The sequence below is a fragment of the Gobio gobio genome, assembly GCF_949357685.1.
Source record: "Gobio gobio genome assembly, chromosome: 16".
NCBI classification, from domain to species: Eukaryota; Metazoa; Chordata; class Actinopteri; order Cypriniformes; family Gobionidae; genus Gobio; species Gobio gobio.
In genome coordinates this window covers 45,351,799-45,372,807 of record NC_137109.1, presented here as the reverse complement: position 1 = coordinate 45,372,807, position 21,009 = coordinate 45,351,799, and the positions used below count along the sequence as shown (strand labels likewise).

Below are 21,009 nucleotides of genomic sequence, written 5' to 3'. Positions count from 1 at the left end.
CGGATCAACTTACCCCTAAGCCATATATTAAGAATCCTTTTGTCATAGGTGTATTCTGATCATTTAGAATGACAGGAAACATCCTTAAATTTCTTTAGATACTTTCATTCACTACTTCTTTCAGTGAATGGCATGTTTTTAACCCAACGTTTGGGATTAATGTTTGTCCAACCTGCTGGGTAGTTTTATTTTACTCAACTATTGTTTCAAAATTACTGTATTGTTTGCTTTATCTTTACCAAAAATATGTTGGAAATGAACATGTATTTATATGTTTATTAAAGGAACATTATTAATACATTTAAGGAATAATTATTAAACAATAAACATTTATTAAATTGCTTATTAATAAATGTTCACCTTTTGATTATTATTGTTGCCTCTGTGTCTGATTTCCTACCTATTTTGGGTTCATTTTGAGCCAGCCATATAGTAATATTTAAACAATAGTTATATAAAAATGAACATATAGGCCTATATATGAACATATATGAATGTGTGTGTGTGTGTGTGTGTGTGTGTGTGTGTGTGTGTGTGCGATCAAAGATGGTGTGATCAAATACTAACAGATAAAAATCAAAAATTGACAGCCTGTGCTAGAAATCTTATAATGGGCCGTGTTTGGATCTTCCAACAGGACAGTGATGATCCAAAAACAAACGTCAAAATCCAAACAAAAATGGGTCATCACAGTCCCCTGACCTGAACCCTATAGAAAATGAGTGGGGTGAACTGAAGAGAAGAAGCACCAACATGGATCTGTGAATCTGAATCTGGAGAGATTCTGTATGGAGGAATGGTCTCTTATCTCATGTCAGGCGTTCTCCAAACTCATCAGGCATTATAGGAGAAGACTCAGAGATATAGATATGGCAATAAAGTACTTTACATAACTGCAGCCTTACTCTACTTGATGGCTAAACCTCATTAAACAAACAACACACATAAAAAATACTATTTCCCATCAAGAAGTGTTATCTTTCCATTTGTAATCGACACTTTTCTTATAACTGTTATAGAGCCCGTGAAGTGCAGATGGCGGTAAAGAGACGCGTCTCCTAGAAAACGACGTAGAAAGAAGAAACAGTCAGTCATATGTTGTTATGATGAGGGTGGGGTTTGAATTATAAGCAAGAGCTGTACATTAAGGCCAGCCTGCTGAAATACGAGCAAAACACTACCTAAACCTAAAGGTAAATGCATTCACAGCTCATAGACCACTGCTTACTCGATATAAGTGACAGCGCTAGGCATATTAACGCGGTTTAACCGGCTGTTACTGAGTGTTAGCATTAGCATTCACAGAATAGCATCAGCTGTCACGGCTGTCAACTGAAGGAATCAGATGCTTCGCGGTTTATCCTTTGACTGTTTGCAGCAAAAATGCTGACATCTCAAATATAGAAAAATATATATTTATGTACGAATGTGTCATTGAGCTACTATCTTCATATCCCGAGTTTTCTATGGCTCAAGTTAGCATCTGCAGGATCCTTGAACATAAACCTTGTTCCATATTCCATAATGCATGGTCATTTATCTCTTTGTGTTAAGTTGATTATCAGCATAGGCCAATAAAAAACTCAAATCAGATAAGGGAAATTATCTAGAATTCAATGCTGTTATTTGCATCTGATTGTGATGCTATTCTGTGTGTATTGACTTGATTTGTGTTGATTTCTTTTGCTGGTCAGCCGGTATCATGAGTCCAGCGCAATGGGATCTTCCTCCGGAGCTGTGCTGCAGGCCCATGGCCTTTGTGGCTCTAACAGGCCTGGATGTGGTTTATAATGCCATCCACAGAGCCATATGGGATGCGTTCTGTACCAACCGGCGGGCAGACAGAGTACCTATCTCTTTCAAAGTTCTGCCAGGAGACCATGAGTATCCAAAGTGCAGAACCAAGGTGAGTCTAAAGAGCTATGAATCCTTCTAAAGATTTTTAGAGATATTTTACACTCCTTAGAAAACAAATTAATTTAACTCTTTCCATGGGCGTCGGAAGCAAAAAAAATGTGGGTGGGGTCTCTCTCAGAAACTTTTTACTGGAGTAGATGCTATTTACATTAAGTACAAATATACCGGCTTGTTTGCTAAACTTCTGGTTGGGAAAGACAGTGATTTCTGTAATTTTGTATCATTAAGAGTGGCAATAGTGTAGGGGTAAGACACATGGCATCAAGTTTTGACGCAAATCAACCCGAGGTTCGAATCTGCCTTTTGCAGAACTCACTCTACTCCCTTTTCCCATCACATATCAGATCGGAAAGGCATTTATTTTCAATAAAAATTACAAAAATATTAGAAAAGTGGAAATAAAGCTTCTAAATGTGTTTAATAATAAGTGTTTATCGGTAGTCTATCGGTTTAGACGATAAAAGTGAGTGGGTCCAATATCATTGATCGCAAAAAGTGGGTGGGTCTTGTCCCACCCACATACAATGGTTCCGACGCCCCTTCCGACTCTTGCCACTTCTTGCCTTTTGTGCAACTGGGTTGGCTTTAGATCGCTAACATGCTCTCTTTCCATGTCAGAGAACATCGTATGAGTGGTACATCCCTAAAGGGATTCTGAAGACGGGTTGGATGAACAAACATCTCAACTTGGTGCCTGCACTGGTCGTGCTGTTTTATGAGCTGGACTGGGATGATCCGCAATGGAAGGAAAAGCAGTCCGAATGTGCAACCAAAGTGGAAATTGTCAGGTAAAGTGTAGGAGGGAGGGTGTATACTCACCAAGGCTGCATTTGTTTGATTTAAAAATACAATTTATTCCTGTGATGGCAAAGCTGAATTTTCAGCATCATAGACCTTTCACACAACTTCCGTATTTGTGACCGGAAATATGCAATCGTCGTGGTAATCTTCTTCCTCACCGGTCAGGGCAACAGGTAAACAAATGGCGGAAGCAACGAGCACGAGTTATTGTAGCTTACTGGGCTGTTCTTGTTATTCCCAAAAGCAGCCATATAGTCGTTTCATTCCTTCCCTATTGATGGTGAAGTTTGACGGAAATGGATTCAGACTATCCGGCGGGATGAAGGACCAAACTTTCCTGAACTACTAAAATTAACACACATGCATGTTTGAGCCTAGTTTATATTTTTTATTTTCAAAATGTATGATATTTGATTTAATAATGTATATATGTGTATGTATGTATATAAATATATATATATATATATATATATATATATATATATATATATATATATATATATATATATATATATATATATATATATATATATATATATATTAGGGATGCAACAATACAGTTAGTCCACGGTTCAATACATACCTCGGTTTTTAACCACGGTTTTCGGTTTGGTTCTGATGACTTGTCACATACATTTTTTGTTATTCTATTCTTAGGCGACAGGAACCGCAAGAGGTTAAGGAGAATAAAGACTATTTTTATTGCAATACTCTTTCTTTATTTTACTTGAAAAAATTGAAGAACCTACCTTAAACTTAAAACTTTACTTTAAAAAAAAAAACCCTTGTATTCCTAGTGTATTGTATAATATAAAATAAATATATATAAAGATTTACACTGGCAGCTCAGAGCTGTACAGCAGCATTTACGTTTGAAACTGAATGAATAAATGTAAAAATAAAACACTACATAGACTTCACTATAAAATATACATTGATTCTTAGCTACTGTATTAGTTTTTCAGTCAAGAGCAGTGAGTGATTTTCTTTTTGTCTTTTGTTGTTGTATAAACATTAAAGGGATAGTTCACTCAAAAATGAAAATTCTGTCATCGAGAAATGAATACAGGTTTGAAACAATATTAGAGTGAGTAAATAATGACATCATTTTAGAGGTGAACTGTCCCTTCAAGGACAGCGTGTTCACTACTGCACTGCTGTCAATTTAAGACCTGCATGCATCTAATATACAGACACACGCGATTTTACTTTCACTTTAGACATAACCGACTGTGTTTATGTATTTGACAGTATTAGTGCAGTAAGACTATTTAGTCCTGTAATCACGTGTTTGACAGGCGTTTAGTCCACGCGCTCGGAAAAGCGCATGTTAAAACCGCGCATGCGAATGAAACCGGCAAGGCTTTAAAACACATGCAAATAATTAACTTTCGTGATTGTGAATAACTATAGTGATCCGTATAACCTTGATGTTAATCAACATTTATTATATTTTGTATCATGTCTATTAATATTTATAATTTATTCATATTCAGTATTATGCTTCCTCTAAAAAATGTTGTAAACATATATTATTATTATTATAGATTGTCTTTTTAAATAAAATATATCTATACTTTTATAAAAAAGTATTCTGTTGTATGTAAAAAAATAGAATCATGCACACTTCGTGATCTTTAAACAATTTTGAACTGTAGCCAAAGTCCGGACAAACAAGATATTATCTTGGTCAAGAAAGACGTGTCATGTAACGCTGATTCTTTATAGCTACGTAATCTGAGACTTATGTAAATAGGCCTAATTGTTAATTTTTATCAAATGTAATATTTGGCAAATCTGTTAGTGAAGCTTTGTAGACTCTCTGATCCATTTTCTCTTGCCCGGGTATGCTTTTCTGATGTGTTGACAGGAACTCCGGTTCCGCAATGATTACGTATTTCCGTGTTTTTGTGTGAAAGGTCTATTAATCCTGTCTTCAGTGTCAATAATATGCTCATTATAAATATATTTACTGTTGATTGTGATCAATTTAATGCATCCTTGCTGAATAAAAGTATTATTTTCTTTAAAAAAAACTTAGTGGTGCACATCTGGAGACATTCTGCAAAAATGTTTGTTGATGGTTGGTGAAAAACAAATGGGTTACACTATGCAGGTATAAGGTATAAGGTTTCATTAGTTAATTTTAGTTAACTACTTCAGTTAACATGAACTAAGAATGAACTATACCTCTACAGTATTTATTAATCTTAGTTAATTTTAACATTTACTTATTCATTATTAAAATCCAAATTTGTATTTGTTGACATTAGTTAATGGGTTGTGAACGAACAAAAACAATGACTAGTTGTATTTTAATAACTAACATTAACCAAGAATAATACATTCTTGTTAATTAATACATTAACTAATGTGAACAAATGAGACCTTATTTAGTTACCAACAACTGAATGAATCCCAAACAGGTCCAATTTGTGACAAAATCCAAATCTCCTAGGTATATAGAAATTTAGGGCAAATCCTAACAGGTGTTTTTTATTGTTGTTTGTTGATTGTCGGGTCTGAGATGTATATATATTTTTCTCACAGGACAAGTTTACAAGGAAGAAACACGAAGGTCGCTGTTGTTTTGATTCAGAAGAAAACTCCTCTTCCACCAGGTATCACAAAACTGAAATCCATGTTTCAGGGACAGTCTATGTCTTGGGTAGATGTTGAAGGGTGAAGATGTGGTTGTGTCTCAGGTGAAGATCTGGTGGCGTCTGAGAGGGCTTCTTCTCTGTGTGGTGCCTGTGACCTCTCTGGGAAGTCCCTGTTTGTCCTGCCCCATACTGACCACCTGGTGGGATACATCATTAGGTAAGTCTCCCTAGATGTAGCGTGTGTGTTCATTCTGCCTGAATGACCCAATAAGATAGACTGGGTAAACCCAGCCTGATCTGCCGGCGATTTGATTTCGCCCTGCAACTCAGTCTGGAAACCTGTACATTCATTTCTACTGCTTCTGTTACACTTTTGCGGGAACCAATCACAGACTGGCTTATCCACCTGGCGCGCTATTGGCGGGTTTAACACGATGGCGGATAGAGAAACGATGGGTCGTTGCCCGTTGATCACGCCTCTTGTGGTCTGATTGGTTGAAGGACTATCCAATTTTGTACAGAGTCATTTGAACTAGCAAACGAGCAGATTCCCCAGACCAATGTTCAATCTTAATTTGAGCTTGGTCTGGTGATAGCCAGACAACCAATCAGATCTTTGTGATAATATAACAAGTGATTTTGCTGTATTGTGAAAAGAGATCAACTTTTTTATAACCATACAATAATCAGTATTTGCATGTTGGAATATCCAACTAATATGCTGAACCAATATGTACGAACTGTTCTATAAGTGATCTTTTTGCACTTTGGCTAAGTACTCAACTCATTAGAATACAACAATAAAAACACAAGATGTATTATGAATATATTAATAGTAATATATAATAAAAATAATTTTAGACTACAAAAAGCATAAATATAAAGGTCCATTTATTTTATAAAGGTCCGTTTACAAAGGTATTTAAAAGTTCACTAAATAACTTGATTAAAAACTGCCTCAATCGCAGCCCAGAATACATGACAGGAAGCGATTGACAGACAATTTTGTGCGTTTTGTATTCATCTGCCTGCAGGTTGGAGAATGCGTTCTACGAACATGCACAGACCTACTATTATAATGAGATCAGAAGAGTGAAATCTCACAAGGAGTTCCTCAACAAAACTACGCACCAGGTAACTAGAAGCCCATTCTAGACCTCCCAAAATTAAAGGGTTAGTTCACCCTTTGAACGTCAAATGAAACGAAAAATGAATGTCATAATGACTCACCCTCATGTTGTTCCACACCCGTAAGACCTCCGTTCATCTTCGGAACACAGTTTAAGATATTTTAGATTTAGTCCGAGAGCTTTCTGTCCCTCCATTGAAAATGTATGAACGGTATACTGACCATCAGGAAAAAGCGTCGAGAAGAAGTGGGCTAATGTACACAGGTGATGCTATTTATTTTAGTACACTTCACCGAAAACCACACTACAAAATAATTGTGTAAAACTATTATTACTTGTGATAATCTTGCGTCTTACGTCAGCAGCGTCACTGCGGAGTCATGAACGCGGATTAACAACAGACACGGAAGAGAAGACAATGCTGAATAAAGTCGTAGTTTTTGTTATTTTTGGGCCAAAATTTATTTTCGATGCTTCAAAAAATTCTAACTAACCCACTGATGTCATGGACTACTTTGATGATGTTTTTATTACCTTTCTGGACATGGACAGTATACCGTACATACATTTTCAATGGAGAGACAGAAAGCTCTCGGACTAAATCTAAAATATCTTAAACTGTGTTCCGAAGATGAACGGAGATCTTACGGGTGTGGAACAACATCATTTTCATTTTTGGGTGAACTAACCCTTTAAACACCTGAATTTATTCTAAATGACTTTTAACATTTGTGCTAGTATGTACAGATCATGACACTCAAATAGAGGCATTACAACCAATAAGAAAACAGTACATTAATTCTGAAACAGTTCTCTTCCTCTTTTGAATGCATAGCCTACATAAAGAATAGGGCATGCAGATGCCTCATGCAAAATAAGGAATAAACAATTACACTTTGGTCACACTTTAGTTTAGGGTCCAACTCTCACTATTAACTAACTATTAAATAAGACGTTTGCCTCAAACTCCTAATTACTGCTTATTAATAGTTAGTAAGGTAGTTGTTAAGCTTAGGTATTTGGTCAAATTAGGGGATGTAGAACAGTGGTTCTCAAACTTTCTATACCAAGTACCACCTCAGAACATATTTGGTTCTCCAAGTACCACCATAAGGACCAACATTAAAATACAGTAGCGTAATAGGCCTAACTATTCAGCTACATCTCTGCACAGTTAAAAAACGAGGCAGTTTACTCCTAATAAGAATATTTATTGTTGTCAGCCACTTTAACATTGTACATACACTGTGCTTACATACAGGTAAATAAAATAATAAAATAATGATTAAATTAAAATGTGTTGTGAAGTTAAATTAAAACTGTACTGTACTTAAAAAAACTAAACTTTACTTAAAGATTCAATTAAAATGTTTTAACATTAATTTATTTAATGATTCCTCTGAGTACCACTAGAGGCAGCCTGACCTCACAACTCTTACCTCACTTTGAGAACCACTGAGTAGAATATATGATCATGTAGAATAAGGCATTAATATGTGCTTTATAATAGGGCTGCTCGATTATGGAAAAAATCATAATCACGATTATTTTGGTCAATATTGAAATCACGATTATGTAACACGATTATTTCACATGACTTTGGGAATGTGTTGTATTTATTAAAAATACACCTTTCAACAATTCAATTGAAATTGTAACATTTGTTGTACTTTTTGAACTATTAAAATAAATAATATAACATATATTCGAATCAAAGTATAAAAGTATTCACGTAAAAATGATAACCACAAATAAATAAGATCAACAATATGGTTCGGCTATGCTTTTCATGTACGTCTAACATTAGTTTTCAGGTACAGAAATGTATCAAATGTAAAATAACATTGCATTTTTGAGTGCATAAATTAAAGATTAATCCTATTAAACTTACAAAAGCTATTCAATCAAGAGCGGTGAGTGATGTCCTTGTCTTTTGTTGTTTGACATTAAACAGACAGCAGTAAATGCTACTGCCCCTTTAAGACCTCGCGTCTTCTTTATCGAGTGTATAAAGTTCACTTAAGGCATATACAGACTATGTCTGCTAAGATACCCATCAAGATGGACATGTTGACATACGTTTTGTGTGAGTTTGTCCGTTTAAGAGCAAGACTTGAAAGAGAACTCAATATTTGCGCGCTGAGAGACGTGTGCGCGCTCTCGGATGAACGCACAGAGACACATTTTCTCACAGCGCGCGCGGCTTCTCATTCTAAACCTAAACCCTAAAGCACTAAACCCGGGTGATGACGGTGAAAACGACTGGTCATATTCGAAAATATGGCAGCACTCGCAATCTCGCATGCATTGAACAAAGTTTACAAAGAGAGAATTATTTGAAAAATATGAAGGAAAAAAAGGACGTTTACACGGCACCCCTGCTCTCCTCAGTTTTTGTTTCTTTATTAGATTGTCATAGGTCACTCTGTTTAATTTTCAAGTGGTTAAACAAATTCGTGGTGTTCCCTTGCGTTGCAGCCACTACCATGTAGCAAATCTTAGCATGTTTCTGCTCGTCGTCTGATTCCTCGAAGCCAAACTGTTCCCAGACAACGGAGTTGGTTTTGCCTTTTTTGCTCACCAAACGCTGCTGTAACTGCCCTCCTTCTGCCATCTTTACTGGCGCCGAGTTTTTAAATTCCAGCGGATGATATGCACACGTACGGAGCCCCTAAAGGGACGTGGTGGTGGAAAAAAATTAGGATGGGAGGATATTTTTTTTCCAAATGGTTTGCGTTCCCTCGCAAAACTTTTGCGTTCCCCCGAGAAACTTTGCGTTCCCTCGCAAAGATATTTGCGTTCCCCCGAGAAACTTTGCGTTCCCTCGCAAAGATATTTGCGTTCCCCCGAGAAACTTTGCGTTCCCTCGCAAAGATATTTGCGTTCCCTCGCAAAAGTTTTGCGTTCCCTCGCAAAGATATTTGCGTTCCCACGCAAAACTTTGCGTTCCCTCGCAAAGATATTTGCGTTCCCTCGCAAAGATAGATGTCCCACGGGCCGTTTCAAACAGCTCAGTAGGCTACGTTAACAATATTGTATCCATTAATGGAGCGGTTAGAGTTATTTTGAACTTGGGCTTAAGTATAAATAATACAGTCAGTGCTTCGGAGTTCAGTAGGCCTAGTTGGCAAAGTATACACAGATTTTAACTTCCTGGATCAATAACTCGTGAGCTAAAAACGTTCAAAACACAAATGACACCTTTAACGTAGACAACGAGCTGCAACATAATTTTCCTCAAAACGAGCCTTAATATATGAGAGACAAGTAAAAAGGGACCGTCTGCAAAGTGCAGAACCCGAAAGGCGTTACTAAAAAATAGGCAATAACAATCAATGCTCTCCTACTACAATATACTAATACAGTAGGCTATACAGTGTATTGCAATCAAAATTAGTAAGCAATTATCATACAAAAGCTATGGAACTTGCAACTACTGTATTTTAGCTGGGTACCAACATCATTTGTGTAAAGAATAGGCCTATGGCTATGTGCTATTACTTTTATTATTTTTATGTGCTATTGCCAAACTAAGCGTTGTATAACCAGCAGGAGCAGCAGGAGAGCGTGATGTGTGAACTGAATTTGGTGACAGTAGGCTACAGTACAGTGCATTTCAGTGAAGTTTGCTGAACATTTTTCCTAATAAAATAATCCTAACAATTATGCAAAAGCAAATTTTATCAAACTAAGTGTTTTTATCAAACTAAGTGACCATTGATTTGTAAACTGAATTTGGAGACACAGTGTGTAACATTGAAGTTATGACTTGTAGTAGGCTATACGCTTTTCGGGTTTTGCACTTTGCAGACAGTCCCTTCGGACTTGTCTCTCAGCCGCCTGCTCATATAGACCCAATTAATTTATATTATAAGGCTCGTTTTGAGGAAAAATAGGTTGCAGCTTGTTGTCTACGTTAAAGAGACATTGTGTTTTAACAACGTTTAGCTCACCGAACTCATTGAGCACTCGCCTAGGCTATAGCCTAAGTCCAAGTTCAAAATAACTCTAACCGCTCATTTAATGGATACAATATTGTTAACGTAGCCTACTGAGCTGTTTGAAACGGCCCGTGGGACATCTATCTTTGCGAGGGAACGCAAATATCTTTGCGAGGGAACGCAAAGTTTTGCGTGGGAACGCAAATATCTTTGCGAGGGAACGCAAAACTTTTGCGAGGGAACGCAAATATCTTTGCGAGGGAACGCAAAACTTTTGCGTGGGAACGCAAAGTTTCTCGGGGGAACGCAAATATCTTTGCGAGGGAACGCAAAGTTTCTCGGGGGAACGCAAAAGTTTTGCGAGGGAACGCAAACGATTTGGAAAAAAAATATCCTCCCATCCTAATTTTTTTCCACCACCACGTCCCTTTAGGGGCTCCGTACACACGAGACTCACGACCTGAGAGAGATTTGTGGGTTCGGGAGGGGCGGATGTGCGCGTGCGCGTTTCATTCAGAACGCAAGGCAAAATAATCGTTTTTTCTCGATTGTACTATTTTGGTGATCGTTGGGAGGCAAAATCGAAATCGAAATTCGATTAATTGCACAGCCCTACTTTATAAGTACTAATAAACAGAGAATGTCCTAGTAATATAGATGCTAATAAGCAACAGTTAATACTGAGAATTGGACCCTAAATAAAGTGTTACCATTATTTTAATTATGGTTTATTAGTCATCTGTTAAAGTAACACTCCACCGTTTTTAGAAATAGGGCTTATTCAACTTCTTTCCTACATTTAGATATGTGGGCAAATGCATTTTTGTCTCAGTTGCATGCATTGTTTTAGTTTGGCAGGGTCGCCGCTTAGCTTAGCTTAGCATAATGAATGGAATCCTTGCCAGCTAGCATCTCCCGAGTAAAAGTGATCAAAAAAAAAACCCCACCTAATTACTTCTTGTGGCCTGCGTATTCATATTTTAATATGAATGTTTCATATTCATATTCATATCACGCAACACATGAAATCAAAGTTTGGGGATTTCATGTGTTGCGTGATATCTCTGCGCCCAAGTAGCAGTGCTTCACCTGTGCTTCCCCATAATATAGTCCCAAGTCAATATCTGCCTAGGAAATCGCCTAGTCTTAATCTGCATCGCTATTTGTACTCGTTGTGAATATGTAGGCCACAAGAAGTAATTGGGTGGGGTTTTTTTTTTTTTTTTGGATCACTTTTACTCGGGACATGCTAGCTGGCAACATAGGATTCCATTCATTATGCTAAGCTAAGCTAGCGGCGACCCTGCCAAACGAGACAAAAATGCATTTGCCCACATATCTAAATGTAGGAAAGAAGTTGAATAAGCCCTATTTCTAAAAACGGTGGAGTGTTCCTTTAAGTGTGAAAAAGCACACTTAACATTTGAATGCTTTGAATTCTAGTTGCTGTTTGTCCGGCACCAGTTTAAGATGGGCTTCTTCAGTGAACTAAAACAGGACACTCAGAACGCCCTCAAGTAAGTGCTGTTAACAGGAGTTTTTACATTGCTATTTTTACATAACATTTTATTTGCCTAAATGAGGGTTTGGAAACCTTTTTGACCTGAATTGCTATGTGTTATATTTTTCTTGTTAATCTCATCCCCTTAGTATTAAAAAGACATTACATAATGATAATAATAATACTGATAATAACGATTACTAGTCTCGCTCTTTTCACTCTTTTCACTCATGACAATGATTACCCCTTCCTAAGGTTGCCAATCCATAGACCCTAGTCAGGTTAGATGCCATAATTGAATTTAACGCAAATGAAGAAAAAGCTGTGAGGGATAAACTTAATGGCTGCATCCGAAATCACATAGTTATCTACTATATAGTAGGCGAAGACAGTATGTAACAATTTCAAATTCACAGTACTCATAAAAGAGTAGGCAAAAAGTCCCTGGATGACCTACTACTTCTGGTGAGATTCTGAAGTGTGCATATAATGGACACTTTACTGTCCCATGAGGCCACAGGAGAGGATTTGTGAATGGCAGTGAAGCGACGTAACTGACGCTGGTAGGTCACATGATAATGACAGCATGGTGGATGCAGTACGCCCAGATTACATTCATACTATATGTAACATACTTTTTTAGCAGTCGTGAAGAGAGTATGCGATTTCGGACGCAGCCACAGTCTTTACAATGGCACTCACTGTATAAAAGTCCTAGATCACATAATTTCACAACTCACAACTCTGAGTTTTTGTCTACTGAATGTTTTTTTTCCTAAAGACATTTCTTCATCTGAACAATCTGTATGTTAAACAACAGTACAATCCATTGAACACACTGTATTTCTATCACTCACAGCCTCGTTTTCATTCCTGTCAACAAGTAAATATACCACAACACTGACTAAGGTCTTTAGCCTAAATAAATATTTAGTATTTATTTATAAGGGCCCTAACACATTCCATGTGTTCTGTCTCACAGATATTACAGGACTGCTTATGTTCTCATTCATGAACTCAGAGCTCATGAAACCAACATGCTTGAGATCAAAACCATGGCTGGATTCATCAACTACAAGGTAAACTAGATTATTAGATGCTAGCAAGAGGTGTCATCTAAACAGCTGTAAACACAGCACAGGAAACTGGTCACAGTTCATTTCCTGTTTTCATTATCTTCTAAAAAGCACTGTCATGTTCAGTTGCATTTGGTTCAGGGAGGTCTCTTTATTGAGTGCCTAACAGTGGTCTTCTCTCGCAGATCTGCAGGCTTTGCTTTCAGCACAACACCCCCCTGGATGCCATCGCACAGTTCCGCAAACACATCGACCTCTGCAAGAAGAAGATTGGTAGTGCTGAGCTGGCGTTTGAGCACACCGCCTGGATGTCCAAACAGTAAGATTCAACCCTGCCATATGCACACATTCTTCATGTTCTTGGACAAAGATTATAACTCTGGTAAAGGGTTTTGGGTCTATTTACAGAACTAAAAAATGTCAGTTTGACTGTATGATTTGTAGTTTAAATGATTTTATTTTTCTCTAATTGACGCCATGTGTTTCTGTCCATTGGGTGTTGACCGATTATTGTGGATATGTATAAATTCTGATAGAATAGGATCCATTTAAATTATTATTATTAGCAACCAACCCCGTAGACTTCCACTGGGATATCTCTGAATCAGAACATTGTAGAGGGAGTGGGATATTTTCAATTAACCAGACATATCTCAGCACCAGAACATTGTAGAGAAGTGAGGGTGGACTTTTTTGACTCTCACCCTGAGTAACTGTGTAACCACACCCTAGCAATCATTTAGACAATCCTACAACCAGTGGCGTAGGCAGAAAGTTGATGATGGGTGGGCCTCCAATAGTGTGGGTGGGCCGGAATAATTTGCATAACCCCCTTAATTTGGAAGAAAAATCAAGAAATCCGACTGAAACATAGCAACATAGCTAAAAGTACTCTGCATATGTTTGACCTTTTATTGTCTATTTTCTTTTAATATAGTCAACTTCTACATGTTGATGCCTTCTCAAGCCCCCGTACGAGCTGTGTTTGTGATGTTTGAGTACGATGCGTGGAAGTCCGTTTACAAGGTTGCTTTAAAATTCCACTAGTGCTACTAGTGTCGCAGAAACTAAATACTGTAAGCACTAAGCTCTGTGCGATCAATCAAGTGTGTGCGGCTGCAACATGGAAAAAAAATTAAAACTAAAACAAAGCAGGAGAGAGATCCAACCAGAGTCCTTATAACTATATCACAAAGAGAAATCACAATGTCCTGTATCGACAACCTGCCATTAATAAACGTGCTCACAAATATTACATGCAAATATTGTATTGCCATGCCACGGCGGGCCAGACTAAAAACCTACCCATAGCTTACCTTGTATGGCTGATGTCTGTTCTAAACAAGTCAGAGTTGGCTGGGTTTTGAATTGAAGATGTTGATAATATCACTTATCAGTTAGTTCAAGCGACAAAAGTGTAATGGTGTCATGTCATCTTTGTCAAGACGTGTTTCTTTCTTAAATGTGTCATAACTGACAGTTTAGCCATTTTTTAATGACAAAAAAGGCACTGCTAGTTGGATCCGAATCCGGATATTGCCGCGAAGAAGAACAACATTAATACTGGCGTGACGTAACTGAAGAGACGATTTAGCATATTTTTATTAATATTAGAATAGAGTTCTAATGCATGACAATAAATCACATTTAAAATAATTATTCAAGAATTGTTAAACGTTAGAAAATAATTTTATTAAAACAATTTTATTTCCCTGGATCTGACAGGATGGGCAAGCTGTCAATGCCCAGCCGCAGCTACGCTAGTGCCTACAACCCTAACAGCATCTTAGAGACGTTGAGGTCGGCTCTTATTATTAGGATGGGCATCCAGTCTGTAATTGTCACCATTGTAAATGTCTAGCCAGACCTTAGCAAGCATTTGGAGCGCCCTAGCAACTGTATATCAACATGAACAAGCCATATCTCAGCACCAGAACAATTTACAGACATGGGGGTTGGCTCTCTTTCAATGTCAAGCAACACTCACATATTCTTCAGAAAATGTACATGTTGATTTAATAATAATAATAATAATATTATCTAAAATGCAGCAGACATTATGAATGTATACCATTTATATACAGAGGTAAGAAAAAAAGAACTTTTGAATATTCCTCTAATTGTAATATATATTGTAATCATTATGATCACAACTTGTAATAACTGCTTTAATGAGATCATTGTTTCTGCATAAATGGATGCATGATGTTAGCTAACTGCATGATTTATATTATCTTAGTCAGAACTGGACATTTCTGACAAATGGACATTACTTGGACACTTTCACCTCTGATAACAAATGACTCTAAATTGTAATGTAGATGCATGCATTTTCTGTAACGCTGCTTTTGAAACAATGTGTATCGTGAAAAGCACTATACAAATAAATTGAATTTTATTCATAAATGCATACACCTGATGGATCTTTCTCTGTCTGTAGGTTTCAGTCGTTTGGTGATCTGTTCGATGAAGCCATTAAACTGGGTCTCACCGCCATCCAGACCCAGAACCCAGGGTTCTACTATCAACAGGGTGCTTATTATGCACAGGAACGCAAGCAGCAAGCGGGACAGCTATGTGGTCATGAGGTACTGCTACCCATAATGCCATGCATCATTAATGTCATCTGTATTAATTTGAGTTTGTGATGCGCAATCTCCCTCTGGTCGTGTTGCAGCCAGGTGTGGGCTACCCTGCACCCGACCCATTAGAGACCTCCTCTGGAGCTCTTGACTTCTACGGACAGAGACCTTGGAGACAGGGACATCAGAGTGAGTAATGGTTTAGAAATCCACCTGTGTCTTTGGGTGAATCTCACAAAACCTGTCCAGAACATGATGTGTTTCACCCCAAAATCCAAAGAAGCTAATTATTATTATATATTATATTCAATTGTTTTATTGTATATTGTTATAATTTTTATGATATAATTTTTATTATAATTTTTTATGACTATTAAGCATATTGACTTTACCTTATTAAGATAACCTTATTACAGTAATGTGGATTAAAAAAATGCCCAATTGCATTTTTAATTTGCCCTGTCAATTATTCAATAGCCCCATTTTTAGTGCAATATTTTAAATGTACCCGTAAAATAATTGTATCATATTATACAGCAAAACTTTACTGATTGGATTTTTTCAAGATTATTGAAAGTCACTATTGCAATTTCCTTAAAGGGATAGTTCACCCTGGAATGAAAATAAAGCCATCTTTTACTCACCCTGCTCTTGTTCTAATGCCCTATGTCCTTCTTTCTTTTTCGGACCTCAAAAGCAGAAATGTTTTAAATAGTCCTGCACGCGCTCCTTCCTATAATGGCGGTGGATAGCAACCAGGCTAAAACATTACAAAAAAAATATACAAACTATCACGCAATGATACAGTGAGACGCGCGCCATATATGGAAAGTGTTCAGGAGGCACACTATAAGGTTTTGCGAGAAAGAAAACGTATTTTTCAGTCAAAAGCTCGGCCATTCCTGTGATGAGTGTGAGCCTAGGCCTGTCACAATAACTACTTTTTGTTTCCCGATATATCGTCCCAGAAATAATTGCGATAAATGATATTATTGGCATTTTAAGACTATTTTATGCCACTGAATATATAATCCTAAAATAACAGCATAATAATGCAAGTAGACCTACACACTTCCAAATGACAACCTTTTAATCCTTTAGATCATGGAAATGAAGGGTAAAAAATATATTATCCTAAATTGGGGATGTACCGAATCCAGGATTCGGGTTTGGATTCGGCCGAATATTGGGCTTTTTGACGGGGTTCGGTTTCTGCCGAAACCTTTTTCCACCGAACCGAACCCTAGGCTTGCACTATGCGCGCCCCGCTGGTCGAACGTAATGACGCCGCTGTTGAAAGCGAAAATGGAACTCATGAACAGAAAACGTGGCAGTAGCTACTTTAAGTCAAAAGAAGGCGATTCAAGTCAAGCTACATGTTCAATTTGCACTGCCGATTTGTCTCGTGATGACAAGGACCCTAAACAACAGCTGCTGTTAAAACATTTGCATATGAAACATCCAAGAGAATACGAGTTGTGCATGAGGGAATCTACAGACAGTGCCTCCTGCGCTCTCCGTTGTGCTGTTCTTTGAAACGACAGAGGACGACTCGGGGGAATTTTTCTATAAACCATCAGGAAACAGCGGCGAGAAGAACATACGCGACAATGTTTACTTTAGTAAACTTGACCAAAACCACCCTATTAAAAGCCTTAAACAAGGCTTCAGATGGCACTGATGTCCAAGGGAATACAGAGCGGCCAGCCTCGGGAAGCGCCGTTCATTTGCTTTCCACCAGTCAGGAGCTTGTACTGCTGCTGTATTTTTCTGTCGAAATGGTCCCACACATAACGCTTGTCCATTGCTTCATTTTGCGAGATATATCTGGTTTGTGGTTGCACATGTCGACGCGCTCCGTGAGTGAACAAATAACGCTATACAGCATATTTTTCTTAACCATGCATAAAAAAACAAACAAACAAACAAAAAAGCCTTAAAAACATTTAAACCGTTTAACTGGTAGTAGGCTATTAATCGGTCAAAGTTCTTACTTTCGGTTAACGGTTAAATGGTCAATAGCATCCCTACACTACTGTGGACGTTGTTTACTTCGTTAATGTGTTTACTGTGATAATGGACTGAGGATGGGAGTAGGATTCGGTATTCGGTTTCGGATTCGGCCAAATCTTAACCTAGTGGATTCGGTATTAGGCCGAACACCAAAAATCTGGATTCGGTGCATCCCTATCCTAAATAAAAAAATTGAATAAATAGTAAATAAACATTTTCCCTTGTGAAGCGGCTTTAACACTCGTCATTCTGCGTTGACATTTATATGTGCACTGGAACAGGGGATTGTGGCTTTGAAATCGAATCCATTTGGGCTTATTCTTCCAAACTGTCAGTAGTTGTCAGGAAAACACTATAACGCCTCAAATGCCTTTTTTCACCTGTTGATAACCGCTCTGTGTATGAAGGAACATCCCGAGAATCACTTTTGCCTCCGTCACGGAAAACATACAAGATGACAGCACAATCGAGTAAAATGTTGGCGACATTCATTATCATGTAAACATAATGGGCGATATATTGCATCACAAAAAATTATTGAGGTCATGCACATATATTGTGCGATATATCGATATATTGATTATTGTGACAGGCCCGTCAGCACTGACTCAGCAGCTCCTCACGCAATGTTGTCATGACAACCGGTACACAATATTCACTTCAGGAGGTTTTATTATTTGTATTATTTCTTATCTTATACTTTATAGAAAAGACGAGAGTCGCGTTTGTTTCTATTGAGCCTGATTTCTCAAAATGGTGTGTGTGCTTATCCTGGGTACCATGACAACAGTGTGAGTTATAGTAAGCATGAGCACGGCGGCTGCTGACACTCATCACAGGAACACGCTCAGAGTAACGGCAGAGCTCAGTGTTTTGACTGAATAATACGGTTTCTTTCTCACAGGATCTTATAGTATGCCTCTGAACACTTTCCATATATGGCGCACGTCTCACTGTATCATTGCGTGATACTTTTGTATATATTTTTTGTAATGTTTTAGCCTGGTCGCTATTCACTGCCATTATAGGAAGGAGCGTGTGCAGGACTATTTTTTAAATGTCTGCTTCTGAGGTCCGAAAAAGATATAAGGACAACAGCAGGGTGAGTAAAAGATGGCTTTATTTTCATTTCAGGGTGAACTATCCCTTTAAAATAGGCTTTTCTTTATGCAAAGTATTTTTCATTAGTGTTTTTTATTTATTTATTTTTTTAACCAGCCATGTTTTTATTCACTCAAATGTGTGAGTCAGCTTACTTTAAACATAATAATGACTTTAAAATAGAGCATGAGTTGTTGGCATCATGCATAAATATGATGCTTGGAAGTTTACATACCCATGTGTTATGAAGTCTTATTTCTGACCCAGTGACCTTTGACCCTCAGGCATTGACCCTCCTGACTCTGAGAAGGAGAAACAAGGCATCCTCGCTCTTCAAGTCAAAGAGAGAGATGTGCTTCATTCGGTGGGATATCTGCAATACCTGTTATTTTTTGACATACATCAAGTTATATCTTCAGACTCATGTTTTTTAAGATGTGTATGTTCAGGTCAGAAAGTTTTGAATTGTCATATGGAGTAAGGAATGCTGAGGGCCTTGAATGTTATATATTATATTTTACAGCTCAATATTTCTCTCCTAATGGTTGTATATGTGTTTTTCTGATGCCAGGAGCTGATCATTGCTCTTCTCAGTAATGCTGTCGCCCAGTTTAAGAAGTACAAGTGTCCACGAATGAAGAGCCATCTCAGTTAGTCCAGAAACACTTTCAAATGTTCATCAACCAGATTTTCAGTTCTTAATTTTATTGCATAGTAAAGCAAATAACATTCTTGCTCTCTCTTTTTTCTGTCTCCTTCTGAAGTGGTTCAGATGGGAGAGGAGTATTATCACGCAAAAGACTACACCAAAGCATTAAAGTGAGTTAAATTCAGTTAAATACACTAATACTCCAGTATACACAGAAACAGCTCTGTTTTTGTCAGTGGCTTTTAGCTGTATTCCTTATATGAGTTTATAACTGTTCCGTACATATAACTGTTGTATTATGACTCTTCAGACTGTTGGATTATGTTATGTGTGACTACCGCACTGAGCGCTGGTGGTCTCTGCTGACGTCTATCCTGTGCACGGCTCTGAAGTGCTCCTACCTCATGGGTCAAGTGAAAGACTACATCACTTACTCCATGGAGCTTGTAGGCAGAGGTACATGACCATGTTTTGACTCTCAGCTTCACCACATTCAAAAGTTACTGTATTAACACTGTATTGTATATGTGTGTGGCTAGCCTCTATCCTACCTGAAGAGCAGAAGTCGAGGATTGAAAAGAATCTGATTAAAGTGCTCATGGTATGTATGGAGGGCATGGCAATATAGTTGAAAAATGTTGATTTTCTTTATGTCTTTTGTGCTTAGTCCTACTATAGATGGTGTGTTTAGTACTAGTGGTTATAAAGTTGATGTTTTCTTTTTTGATTGCCAGAATGAAGTTCCAGAGCCTGAACCAGACTGTGACCCGGTCTCTGTGAAGACGGCCCAGTCGCTGTGGAGTGACCGCATCTCTCTGGCCGGCAATAACGAGATCACCATTGAGGTCCAGGACTATGTGCCCTTTGGTGAGCTTTTGAGCTGATCGATCTAAATCATTGAATACAAAACCTGGAAAACTAACAGAATCTCTTATGTTCACTACATCTGCATTTATTTGATCACAAATATAGACAGTAATATTGTGAAACATTATTACTAGTGCTGTGAATCGATAAAAAAAAAATAAGTAATTAATCAAATTTTTTTCTGTAATTAATCATGATTCACATGTTTTTAACATGTGTTTAACAGTTTTTAATATTTTGATATTGTGATAATTTCAGTTACTCTCCAAATTAATGAAGAAACAATTTAAAGACAGCATATTTTAAATGTGTTGTAATGGCATCTTTTTATGAATGAAGGCCAGTATCACTGATAATAATGTCTCTATGAAACATTAATGACGTTACATTACAGTATAACTGAAAGCTACCGATTTCAAAATTTATTAGGCTTTAAAAAATAACAACTTTTGATTTAATTGAACACAAACCCATTATAATAAATGTTATATTTACCCATGGCCTTCCCAGACATAGTCTACACAGAAATTGAATAAAGTTATCAAAACCTTTCTTAAACGCATAAATAATAAATGAAATATAGATTAATCATCATTAAAGCTACAATTTTCTCTGTTCCCGTTGTTCATTGATGAACATTAATGACAGACATCATCATCAGTGTCACTTTAAGATCGGCCGCTGCCGAACATGACGCGGATCTGATGCGCTGTCCCGCGCATCTCATTTTCTCACAAGTTAATTTAAGACGTTATTGAACTTATTTAAGACTCCTAATATGAGAATACTCGACAAAACTATCATTTTTGCTAAATTCTCTGTGTTGAT

General features: G+C 37.4%; 1 protein-coding gene across 2 annotated transcripts in view; it reads left to right on the top strand.

The window, feature by feature from the left end:
- The first annotated feature begins 1,070 nt into the window (after positions 1-1,070).
- Positions 1,071-21,009, top strand: part of trappc11 (trafficking protein particle complex subunit 11) — a 39,582-nt gene continuing 19,643 nt past the window's right edge. The window contains exons 1-17 of one of the 2 annotated variants that reach the window (XM_079839600.1): positions 1,071-1,193; positions 1,695-1,906; positions 2,536-2,705; positions 5,269-5,339; positions 5,424-5,538; positions 6,356-6,455; positions 11,836-11,909; positions 12,876-12,972; positions 13,155-13,288; positions 15,410-15,557; positions 15,647-15,740; positions 18,950-19,029; positions 19,237-19,315; positions 19,430-19,484; positions 19,625-19,770; positions 19,854-19,915; positions 20,049-20,181. In XM_079839600.1, coding sequence (XP_079695726.1) covers positions 1,703-1,906; positions 2,536-2,705; positions 5,269-5,339; positions 5,424-5,538; positions 6,356-6,455; positions 11,836-11,909; positions 12,876-12,972; positions 13,155-13,288; positions 15,410-15,557; positions 15,647-15,740; positions 18,950-19,029; positions 19,237-19,315; positions 19,430-19,484; positions 19,625-19,770; positions 19,854-19,915; positions 20,049-20,181 — 1,762 coding nt within the window. In that variant the 5' untranslated portion in view covers positions 1,071-1,193; positions 1,695-1,702. Of the gene's footprint in view, positions 1,194-1,694; positions 1,907-2,535; positions 2,706-5,268; positions 5,340-5,406; positions 5,539-6,355; positions 6,456-11,835; positions 11,910-12,875; positions 12,973-13,154; positions 13,289-15,409; positions 15,558-15,646; positions 15,741-18,949; positions 19,030-19,236; positions 19,316-19,429; positions 19,485-19,624; positions 19,771-19,853; positions 19,916-20,048; positions 20,182-21,009 lie in introns of both variants that reach the window. The other variant, XM_079839601.1, reaches the window with a different exon arrangement.